This window comes from Pleurodeles waltl, chromosome 10, assembly GCF_031143425.1.
Source record: "Pleurodeles waltl isolate 20211129_DDA chromosome 10, aPleWal1.hap1.20221129, whole genome shotgun sequence".
Classification (NCBI taxonomy): domain Eukaryota; kingdom Metazoa; phylum Chordata; class Amphibia; order Caudata; family Salamandridae; genus Pleurodeles; species Pleurodeles waltl.
Window position 1 is genome coordinate 453,587,976 of NC_090449.1, and position 12,650 is coordinate 453,600,625.

At 42.2% G+C, this 12,650-nt stretch overlaps 1 protein-coding gene across 6 annotated transcripts in view; it reads left to right on the forward strand.

Moving 5' to 3' along the window:
- SLC4A2 (solute carrier family 4 member 2) overlaps nucleotides 1-12,650 on the forward strand; it is a 2,186,615-nt gene that overhangs the window by 1,577,259 nt on the left and 596,706 nt on the right. For all 6 annotated transcript variants that reach the window (XM_069210734.1, XM_069210733.1, XM_069210737.1 and 3 more), the window contains 2 exons: nucleotides 11,862-11,973; nucleotides 12,202-12,386. In XM_069210734.1, coding sequence (XP_069066835.1) covers nucleotides 11,862-11,973; nucleotides 12,202-12,386 — 297 coding nt within the window. The remainder of the gene's footprint in view (nucleotides 1-11,861; nucleotides 11,974-12,201; nucleotides 12,387-12,650) is intronic.

A 12,650-nucleotide genomic window follows, 5' to 3' on the forward strand; every position in this document is an offset into this window, starting at 1 on the left:
CTGTACTGCTTTCGCTTTACCGCATCGAACAAGTGGATCTGCATAACTCTGATTTTGGCCCAAATTATCCAATAGGCAGAGCAGTGTATAAATTGCTGAAAGATGTTCTGTGCTTGGGTGTAATCTGCAAGATGTAGGCTTCATATATAAGAACATTGTCTACACATGAAAATATCCTCTCTTGAGGCACAGAACGCCAGCCACTGGTAGTCTTTTGGGACTATGGGCCTGATTACGACCTTGGCGGATGGGGATTACTCCAGCCCAAACGTGACGGATATCCCGTCCACTGTATTACAAGTTCCATTATATTCTGTGGAACTTGTAAAGCGGCAGACGGTATAGAGATGCTTTAGCACATCAGAAAATTCACCGGAAAAAGATCTCAGCTGAACCATTCAAGTCCATCTTGACCTGTGGCTCACCTGCCACCACCCCCCAACTCAGTCAGGATTGTTGGACACCTGGGTGTCTGGTCCAGATTTGTCCCTAGATGCCTTCATGTGCATAGTGATGTTTTGTACTCAATGGCCCACTTCTTAGTCTTCTGTCTCCTTTCTTTTGGCTTTGCCCACCAGGCTCTCAACAGCAAATATTTAGCAGTCTGCCAGTTGTCACTGTCATTTGAGCTGATCTGCCCAGTCCATTGCTACCTCGGGTATTTCAAAGTAAAACATTTAAAAAAGGTTTTTAATTATGTCTAATTTCACCAGGGAGAGCAGCGTATACTCTAACTAGGTGGCTTCCAAGTTCTTTTTCATCTAATCAAAGGACTTGTGCTGTTCCTATACAAGTTGGGTGCATTCTGAGAAGAACATAAGTCAGGATGTCTTGAAAGTAACCTGTCCTAGCAGCTGAGCTGTTCTCGGTGTTGTGTCTCAGTCTCTGTAGTTGAGTAATTTAGTCATAGTGGTCTGCCATGGCGCTACCCTAGAGGTCTTAACATTGAGGTGCAGTTTGCCCTCTGTACCACAACACATGTTGACATTTCAAGATCAGAGTCCAGAACCATTGCCCAGAAGTAGTTCAAGGTGGGATTCCTCAGGACCTCCCACAATCCTGTGATAATGTCTCTGTGCCCTCCATTGTGCACATTCTGTTAATTCCTTTAGAGCCTACCACCAGCTGACACCAGAGACACACTCTTCTTCCTTTGCAACCATTTCTACCACATAGCATGCATTTCTGCTGCAACTGTGTAGCATCTGCTCTAGCTGCACCAATTTTGGTCTCTAGGGCATTTTTGGTATCAATTATGGCTTCCAATATTAAGTCTGAGGATGAGCTGTGGGGCCCCATGCTGAGGTCCCTTGCACATATGTTGCGCATTATACATAGACCGATGGCCGGTTGGTTTGTTAGACTTAGTGAACTTATCACACTTCCCTCAATAGCCTTTCACCATTTTAGGTTCAGAGAAGACTACCACTGTCACACTGAAGGAGCAGCAACTCTGGGCTTCACTAAACTCCTCACTCATCAGTACTTTGTCCACCACTATCGGAAGTGAAGAAAAATTTTGCATATCCCTTATGTTGTTCCTGCTTTCTCTGTCAGGGAACAGCTGTGTTAGGTCATCAGTCTCCTTAGACTGAGGACCTTGATTTACAACCCCTGCAGCTGTCATCAAAGTCTCCTGCCACACCGGAACTCGTAGGTTAAGTACTCAAATACAACTCTTGGTGCCAGGTCAGACCAGCCAGGCATCTGCTCCTGCGCTGCCCAGCCTATTCACATGCTCTCTGCAATGGCCCTTTTGGCAACAGTTACCTTCACAGTGTCTTGATTCCTACAAGTCCATCCACTCCATTCTCCATTTGTAGGGACCAGTCCTATTTTTAACTGCTTCTTCTTCTGCGGCAAATAATCAGTTGCAGGCCCTTCACTCAGGCTCCCGGCCCCCATAGTGGTAGGCAAGCCCAGTGATGTACGAATAGCTTTCTGTGCAAGATATAGTAGCCCGTCTATACAGGGTTAGTGTCTCACAAGCTAGGATAGGCTGGGCATCCCAGAGAATCTTATTCATGTATTTTCAGCAAATAAGGACCTTGCTCGCAGTCTGGCTGTCTTCAGGTCTCCCAGTGGGCCTGTGGGTAGAGGGCTTAAGCTGGCTAGCTGCCCCCTCCTGTACACCTTTCTCAGCAGCCCATGAGCTGCCCATAACTCAGACTGGCTGGCAGCAAGGCCACCAAAGGTTGAAATGCACCATTATTGAAACAAGTGAATCTCAGTGCACTGGACGTAATTGCTAGCAGCAGGGTAATATCAGATTTAATGGGGCCTTAAGTGGGAGCTTCAGCAAGGTACCACTCCCATTGTGCCGTGTAAAGCCACACACACATTGATTAATTCTTTAGACATTATTTCTAAATTCCTGTATTCCACAATTTGTTGTTTATGAGGATTTCCTGTTCCATTCCTTTTGGTATGATTCGGTCTGCGTAGGATACCTTACCTGCCGTTCTACAAGTTGGTCTCTACAAGGAATACTTAATCTTTACTGCACACCATATTGGTCTTTATGAGGATTATCTCATCCTCTCTGTACCCTCTTATTATATTCTGAACCGTACATCCCACTGAGCTCATCATCACCTCTCTCCTGTCCTTCTGAAAAGATTCCCATTTGTTTCAATTCTATATCAAAGTCCAGTCTAACACAGGCACACTGTGTGAAGAAGTTTCCAAAGAAGAATGTGAGTGAAACAGGTGCCACGTGTTTTTTAGTAATGCTAAAATCCATTATATTTATACAGTGCATCCTGAAAAGATGAAGGTGACACTCACAGAGGTAATATTACGGAGCTGTGAGACATACATCCTGCTTCAAATGAGGCCACTCCTGTATTAGAGGAAGTACCCTTATTCTTTAATGAATATTAGGTCATCAGTTAGAGTCTCTGACCTGCCCTAACCATATCAGACTAGAACAGAATGGTTATTTGTGGTAGAAAGTGGTATTTATGGTGACTGTTACGGCCACATTGTTTTACTCCTATAGTAATGCATGTAATTTTCAAGTTAGCCTTCTATGGAACTTTGTTGAATTCCCACTTAGCTTAACTCCTTAACTGCTGAAGCCTTCCCACCACAGCGCTGATCCCCTTTTTGGTTGTTTGGGGTACTTTGCACTTTAGCCTCCATACCTTTTTTCCTGTTTAAAATGTCCATGCCAAATTAGCATTCTTTTTTTCCCAACATCCTGAAGAGTCTAAGGGTATGCAGGCTTTGTGGAGTCCCATGAATAGCCAAAATATAGTTCGATTTTGTTTTTTTGTGAAAAATGGTAAAGAAGTGGTCCAAAAAAGTGTTTGTTCCCCTAAAAAGGGCACCAACAAGTGGTTTTCTGGGCTAAAATTACCATCTTCCCAGTTTTAGCATTTCTTTAAGACAGCCACTTTTTCTAATTTTTGTGCTTTCAAGTTATTCCCAGTTTTTGGTGGAATCTAGTGTGAAACCCATGGCTGATGCCGGAAATCTATACACTTCTGAAAAGTAGACACAATTCTGAATCCAGCAAGTGGTTGTTTGTGTGAATCCCTCAACGGTTTTCGAAGAAACTGTTGAAAAAATTATTGAAAATAGGTAGGAAAAAACAGCCATTTGTGACAATGTTTTCATCTGTCTTATCATGATGGCCACTTTACAAAGCCATGTAACTTTAAGTCCTCTAGACCCTTCTATATATAGGGTTTGTAGTTTCTCCAAGAACTTGAGGTACATAGAGCCAACAACTGAGCTGCACCTTGCAATGGTTTTTTATTGTATCCTTAGTATAGACCAATTTGTATGGTAAAATATAAAGACTGAAGAGTGGATGTGAAGAAAGCTTATATATTTCTGAAATATACACCAGATAATGAGTTTATGAGCAGTGGTTATGTGTACATCTCTGAATTTATGGGTGCCAATACTAGTGTGTAATTCAGAGGACCTTTTGAAAAATGTATTCTTCCTGGCACACTGGCTTACATTTGGAAGGCACAAATGCAAAGAAATTGAATTTCTAATAACAAATATGATACTATTCTGTGTTCCCAAACATCTCCAGATAAAAATGGTACCTCATTTGTGTGGTTGGACCAAGGGCAGGCGACACAATAAACTCAAAATTCGACCTGGAGACGATATTGTACCCAGCAAGATCTATGGGGTTTTTTCCAACATGGTAGCTGTTGATTTTGGGCCCAAGCTCAGCTGCTACCCATGAAAACCTACCATACTAAGACATTTTTAAAATATAGACACTTAAGGGTGTCTGGTGTGGTGTGATTTGTGTGGGAAGTTGTTGGACACAGAGGTCCTGGCACACATCAAGCTTTGTCAAAAAATGCACAGATTCCTCATGTCTATGATAAAAAGTTATGGAATTTGCAAGAGTCCCAGTTTCCTACTACTCAGTGTTCCTCAAGTCTTTTGATAAAATTTTACTTCACTTATGTGAGTTGACCTAGTAACCACAACATGAAAGGCCTGAAAAGCAAAACATGGAAAGGTCACCATTTTTCACCCAAAAACCAACCTTTTTCTGCAATGGAGGTGCTTGCTCTACTAAACCTGTACATTTATGAAAACTAGACCCCCGATGGAAGTCCATGGTGGTATGAGTTGCATGGCTGTCACCAGGTCTTTTTTTAACAAAGAAGCCCTTGCATACCTCAAACGTTATCTAAAATTACACATTTTCCTCATATTTTTGTGAAGAAAACACCAGGAACCTGCAGGGAGCCACAAAGTTCCTGCTACTCAGCATTGCCTAAAGTACTCTATAAAAGTGGTACCTCACTTGTGTGAGTGGGCCTACGGACTGTACAGGAAAGGCACAAAACTCAACATGGAGAGATCACATATTTCCACCTCAAACCCAACCCTAGTCTGAAATGTTGGTGGTTGCAGAATTTGACCCTGCCTCAGCTGGCACCCATGAAAAACTATCAAACCTGCACAGTTCTGAAACCTAGGCACCTAGTTGAGTCTAGGGTAGCAAGACTTGTGTGGCTCTCACCAGGATTGTTTTAAACCAGAAATGCTTGCAAACCTCACACTTTGTCTAATACTCACATTTTTGTTCACATTTCTGGATTGGAAAGTTCAGAAATCTGCAGGGAACCACACATTTCCGACAATCCAATATTTTCTAAAGTCTGCTGATAAAAGTGGTCAGTCACCTATGTGGGTGGGCCTAGTACCTCCTGCAGGAAATCGCATTGTGGACACATCAACATTTCCTGTCTAACAAATGGCCTGATTTGGCAATGGAGTAGCTTTGATATTTTGGTCTGGGTTCGGCAGCCATGCGGGGGAACCTACCAAATTCAGATATTTCTGAAAAGTAGACACCGAGGGGAGTTCAGGGTGGTGTGCCTCAATGTGATCACACAATTGTTTCTTAACCACAATGCCCTGCAAACCTCAGACTTTGCCTAAAATTCCACATTTTTTTGTATTTCTGTGATGTAAACATCTGGAATCAGCAGGCATCCCAAAAATTCTTACTACCTACTGTTAGCCCACTTGTTCCAATAAAAATGCTACCCCACTTGTGTGGCTTTCCCTAGAGTCCAGGACACGACTGGATCACACCAGGCTTATTGGGTGTCCCTCACATTTTTTCCTCGCAAATTGGTGCTCAGGGTGCAGAAATATCCCTCGAGCCCCGATCCAGTAAAAGTGAGAAATCCCCCGAGCCCTGGACCAGTGAAAGTGAAATGAGCCTATTGGCTCATTTCACTTTTAACTTTCAGTGATGTGACATCAGGATACCATGTGTCATCCCTGCACCCAAAAAAAAGACTCTGGCTGCTGGGGAAGCTCTTCCCATACACCCCTTCCCCCCACACCCCCCAGCAGCCTGACCTCACAAAAGTAAAAAGGCAACCCTATGGTGCAAGTACCAAAGGCTCCTTTACAGCCATCTCCAGTGTTAGCCAGTGACCGACAAATGCACTGGGGAGGAAGTGCGGGTGTGGCTGACACACGCACTTAAAAGGTTAAGACATAAAACATGCCATTGTGGGAATTTTCATTGTTCTGATCATTTTTAATACTGTACCTGTAAATCAAGAATACAAAGCCCTGTGATCTCAATTAATTTATAAGTCTATTTTATTTTGAGGAGGTATTTATAAATCCAGGTGAAGGGATTGAGCTGGGTACCCTCAAGGGTGCCTGCATCTTGCTGAGCTCCAGTTTAGCTACACACTCTGTTCTGCAGGTGCACAGAGAAACCTACACTTACATCAATTAGAGCAATGCTGATGAAGCAAACATAAGAGAAACAGGAAATGCCTTTCATACAATCAGGAGAGCCTAACAGGTTCAGTTAAATGTGGTGCCCGGGGTCGTATCCTGGAGAGCTGCACTGGATCAGCACGCACCTGAGCACCTCTTTTTTTGGGGGGATTTTATAAACACATATAACTCAAAATGTATGCAAATTAATGCATGAAATACAGATACCACAAGTCGGAAACAAAAAGCGGAGTTATATGTATGTTCCGGGGCCCTTCCTCCTGTGCGTCTTGAGGAACGGGTCCAAGTACTAAACCATCCAGCACCTCACTTTCAGTGATAGTGTGGGTTGAGCAGTTGAAGCCTCTTCAGGGGGAGGTAGGTAATAGGGATACATAGGCTCGTAACTTAACATAAAAACATTAGAACAGTAAGGTGATTGTCTAGTCAGTACCAGCTTTTATGAAAAGGAGTATTTAATGTAAAAACATAAAGCATGTATGACACACTAAATAACCATATAGCCCTCTTAAGGTCAGCATGCTGCTCTATCTTAGGTGGGATCCCAGAACCCCTCTATCCCTTCTTAAGGGCTGATTATTCCTCATACTAATATTGAGGATGAATGACAGATACCTGCAGTTCACAGCGACTCCCTCCTGGCAGACAGGGCCACCAACTACACCATGGGCAATGACCTGGACTTAACGCTGCCCCCTCCCCCCTGGTTCACTCAGTCACAGACTACAGTGCGCACATGAGAAAATGTCCTTACTTAAAGGTGGCCTCCTCCAGCACCCATGGTCACTGTCTACAGCACGCATGCCAGGGGCACTGACTGCCTTGCCTTCCGCAAGATGGGGTGGATGGCCTACAGTCCTGCACTGGTTCCAACCAGACCGGGTGTCTCACAATTCGCTCACTGGGAGCCATTCAGCAGTATCCCTCTGACTCTCGCTCCATCCAGGCACTGTCCTCTTCCTCACAACAATCTCTGGTCCTAGTAAGCAAGCAGTCGCCAGGCACTCTCTTCCTCACATGTACTCTAGTTTTGTCAGACAGGTAGACTCTAGGATCTCTCCTTCTCAGAGGATTCTCTGTTCTTGGCAGGCAGGCAGAAGGCTGATGCTTCAGGCTCAAGGCAAGTGGTCTTGACTTCCTGAGTGCATAGATGATATTCTGCTCCTCTCCTTTCAGCTCTCAAGAATGTCAGCAATACACATCTGTCTGGGGGGTGGCAGTGCTCACCTTTCTAGCCTTTCCAGGCCCTGGACTTCCAAAATGGAACTCACGGGGCTCCAAGTCATGTACTATCTACATGCACACTCATTCATCCTTGCACACACCCATAAATAGCACGCTCTGTCCAGCACTACACACAATCAATGGAAGCCAAAAGTGAGTTAAGTCCACAGCACGGAACTTTACATAGGCCAGTAAGTCCCACTTCATGGACACAGGTAGAAAAGCCTGTACACATCACTGCTTCTGCTGAACACAAAAGCAGATATTCTACCACCACCGATCTTGGGTAACTTAACTACAAATAAGGGCCCTTTACCTTCAAGAGGGTAGTGCTTGGTGTGCTTCTTCTGGTCTAAGCAGACCTCTACTTTGAGACAGGCCTAGGTCATAGTGCATACATAAGAATGTACAACAACAAAAAACAACAAAAAATGTATGTAATTTGTCTCTATTACACAGTGAGTATTAGCTAAATAAATTATACAACTTTTATGGACAACTTAAGTCTGAAGCACCAACGCTAAAACACGGGAAAAAGCAGGAGTGAAGAAAAATGAACGAAGTTCATGTTTAGTAAATGTATAATAGGCTATATGTAGCATTCTGATTAAATAGCATTTAAGACACATCCCAGAAATTTGTAACAATATTACAAACATTCCATGGATCATTTGAGTGAAAAATGAATTGTGTGCACAAGTACAATACGGTCATCATGATAATGTCATTCCACATAAATGAAATCAGAGAATACCCCAAAATTGTCAATGAAACAGCTACACTCTGGTTTCAAATACAGAGATCCACCCCCAACGGAAACATGGGTTAAATGACAGGATAGCCTTACAGATTGCACAAAATCAGATCACTATGCCTCAGATGTCTCCAGAAAGGGCAACAATAGAGAAAAAATAATAAAGCTAGAGAAATAAGAATAAAACAAACAACCCCATAGTATACTCTTATCTATAGGCGGCTACTAAACCATGAATTAATGATGAAAAAACAGTCAGATTGACTTCAGACAAATATTTGCTTGCGCTAGAAAATAAAAAGTAATTCATTGCCACTATAATGAAACACACGAATAACTCAAGTGATTGAAACTGTAACCCTTATGATATTACAATTTATAGCTACCTAGTATCTCTTAAAATACATCTCAATACTCCATATCAATAGTTAGCACTTGGCTGTGTTGTCACAATATGATGTACAATAACTATAGGAAAAATTAAAGGAAACTCAAAAGAAGCTGGTCAACACTCAGTGCTGCTGTAATTCCAACCCCGGTCCATCAACACACAGGGTTTGCATACATCTGCATAGTGCTATATGCTCCGCAATAAAAAAGCATAAATAGCTAACCAAAGTACGTGACAGGCTTCGACCCTCACTAGATAACATCATTCAAATTAATAACCAACAGTTCCATCTGCCTAAAATAATGTGAGTGAAAATCATTATATGCACTGCCATGATCAAAGCAAGATCGAATGATACCTACACCTCCCTCCGTAACCAAAAAATAACATTGCATGCATGCTGACCTTGTGTGTTGATGGACGACGGTTCGAATTACGGCAGCAGGAGTGTTGACCAACTTCTTTTGTGTTTCCTTTTGTTTTTCGTGTAGTTATCGTATATTATATTGTGACAATATGTCCAAGTGCTAGCTATTGATATGGAGTATTGAGATGGTTATTACGAGATTCTAGATGGTTATAAATTGTAGTATCATAGGAGTTTTAGTTTCACTCGCTTGATTTATTCGTGTCTTTCATTATAGTGGCAATGAATTCCTTTTTTTTTTGTAGCTCAAGCAAATATTTGTCTGAAGTCAGTTCATCTGTCTTTTCATCATTGATTTATGATTTAGTAGTCGTCTATAGGTAAGAGTATATTATGGGGTTGTTTTATTCTTATTTCTTACGTTTTATTCTTATTTCTCCATTTTTGTCTGTTGTGGAGACATTTTAGGCATGGTGATTGGATTGTGTACAGTCTGCAAGGATATCTTGTCATTTAACCCATGTTTCCTTTGGGGGTTGAAACCAGTGTGTACCTGTTTCATTGACGATTTTGGGGTATTCTGAATTCAGATTATTTCATTTATATGGAATGACATTATTGTGATGAATGAGTTGTACTTGTACACACAATTCGTTTTTCACTCATATTATTTATGGAATGTTTGTAATATTGTTACACATTTCTGAGATGTGTCTTAAATTTAGTCAGAATGCTATATATATTCTATTATACATTTATACTAAACACAAATATCTTTCTTTTTTCTTCACTCCTCCTTTTTCCCGTGTTTTAGCATTGGTGCTTCAGAGCTAAGTTGTCCATAAGAGATTTATAATTCATTTAACTAATACTCACTGTGTAATAGAGCCAAATGACATTAAGGCCCTCATTATGACGCAGTCATGATGCGATCCCCGCTGGGCCGGCGGGTGGAAACCTGTTTTCTGCACGCCGGCCCAGCGGGGATCTCGGCCGCAACACAGGAGCCAGCTTCAAATGGAGCCGGCGGTGTTGTGGCCGTGCAACGGGTGCAGTTGCACCTGTCGTGCTTTTCACTGTCAGCTATGCAGACAGTGAAAAGCTGCATGGGGCCCTGTCAGGGGGCCCCTGCACTGCCTATGCATGCCATTGGCATGGGTAGTGCAGGAGCCCCCAGGGGCCCCGCGACTTCCCTTTCCGCCAGCCTTTTCCTCTCGGTTCAAACCGCCAGGAAAAGGCTGGCGGTCGGGGACTCGTAATCCCCTGGGCAGCGCTGCAAGCAGCGCTGCCCAGGCGGATTATGACCGCGGCGCTTCCACCGCGGTCTAAATACCCTGGATTGCACCGCCAGCCTGTTGGCGGTGCAATCGCCACATCAGCCCTGGCAGTCTTTGACCGCCAGGGTTGTAATGACCCCCTAAGTGTTTGTTGGTTTATTTGTTGAACATTCTTATGATATGCTTTTTGTAGTTTATCTCTTATATATTCTTATGTTATGTTTCTGTCTGATCTGACAGCCCTGAAGAAGTGTCTGCAACGCGAAACACACATTGGTTGTGGTTGTTTGTTGTGTTCTGATCTACATTCTACATTCTAAAAAGAATAAAACATTCCTGTTTGGAAAGGATAAAAGCTGATGGAAACGTTCTACTTGTGATGCAATGTGTTGCCAGATCATATTGAAGTTTATTCCATAGGGACAATTTCTGGTTGAGGGAACAGAGATCTGGGACTTTTACCGCCGGGCACAATTCCTGATACCCTCTCTTGTGGTTTTATACATGAGAATGTGTTAAGCCATAGCCAAAAATCAGCACTGTGGATCCAGATATCCATGCAGCTGAGGCACTCAGGGTAGGGATGCACGTTGGTCACCATGCAGAAGACATTACCTTCCCAACAAGATGATGGAAGAGAAGTGCCATGAGTGATCCTGTGCCCTGTGCCCTGTAACAGGAAAGGAATAGGCATGCAGAGACTACTAGAAACAAAAGAATAGAACTTGACAGAATCTCAGTGGCCTTCCTTGTGCTAGATGGCACATAGTTAACTGAAGGAACAGAAGTTCCACTAAAGGGAACTGTATGCTTCAAGTATCTTTCCTCATGATATTTTAATCAAAATTGAATTACCTTTTTCATCTTTTTGAAACTCCTTTCATCTATTCTAGAAAGGGAAACACTACTGAGCATCTCCAGTAGGGAAATAATGACAATCCATTGATAGCAAATTGAAAAAGGGTCTTTTTTTTTGTCTTTTATATCAATGCTTGAGTCAACTCAACATTCTCACTCCATATGTGCTGCACTAACCCCTACATATATTAAAATATAGGAGCCTAATACTAGATTTCCAGATGCAGAGTAAACGCTAATGAAGAAGTGTGAATGGGTAATCTAAATACCTATATAGTGAGATTTGTTAAAGAACAAAACACATTTGCTTGTTTCAGAGGGCAGTAGTGCCAGTTTATCACATATGGACTCTAAGACTGAGATGTTAAAAACATCAGAATATCAACTAATACACAGACCCAGGGAATGGAGGCTTACATTGAAACAAGGGTTATGAAAATATAAATAGGACACCCTATGTGGATTCCTAATATCAGGGGTTTCTAATTGAGCATGTATGCTACCTGAGAGGGAGGAAGTGGTGCAACTATTGCATTATTCTGCATACCTGGTAAGAGTATGCAACAGTGATTTATTTTCTGAGAATTTCTTATTGGTGGAAAACATGTGTTACTATAAATGAAATGCAATAAATAAGGATGCTCTTTCCGATCTACACGCCTGCATTTTAGTGACTATTTGTACTCTTTCTCTCTCTCTGCCATCACTCATAATGTTAGTGGTCTGTCTTTTGTACAGAAAGACATACTACCTACTTCGCTTCCTGGAATCCAGAGGTCAAAGTCCAAGCATGAACTGAAGCTCCTAGAGAAGATTCCAGAAAATGCTGAGGCTACGGTGGTGCTCGTAGGTAAGTTGATGCAAAACTGTGCAATAAAGATATGGTTCTGGTGTGGGGGATATTTTACTTATTTCATGTTTTTGAGTATCCAAACCTATGGTTAGAAATTGTACTAGTATTGATGGAAGAATGTTTTGTGAGAGGATTTTTGTGTGATATTTGAGGAATTTAATTTGACTTAATTTTTTTCTGAGTTGCAGAATGTTCATTTTGAGTGGATTTTGTATCCATTTACAGGCTGTGTTGAGTTCTTAGACCAGCCAACCATGGCGTTTGTTCGACTACAGGAAGCAGTAGAGCTGGACTGTGTTCTAGAGGTGCCCATTCCTGTGCGGTTTCTGTTTGTACTATTGGGACCTACTACCACCAACATGGATTATCATGAGATTGGACGATCCATTTCCACCCTCATGTCAGATAAGGTATGCATGGGCTTGGCCAGGATGATTAATGGAGAAATGGGATATAGATGGTACAATATGTTTCAGAAACTTGTAAGTCCTGAAGGATTGAGCAAAATCAGGTAAGGTGGCAATGGGCTCAATTGAAGTAGGTTAAGAATATGAAAATATTGGGAAGCAGAAGCTGATCTGTGGCAATTATGATGTTTCCTGGTAATTTAAGGGTGGTAGCATTCTTTCAGTGTAAGCTTTTAGGGATTGTAGCACAGACATGGAAAAGGGTTA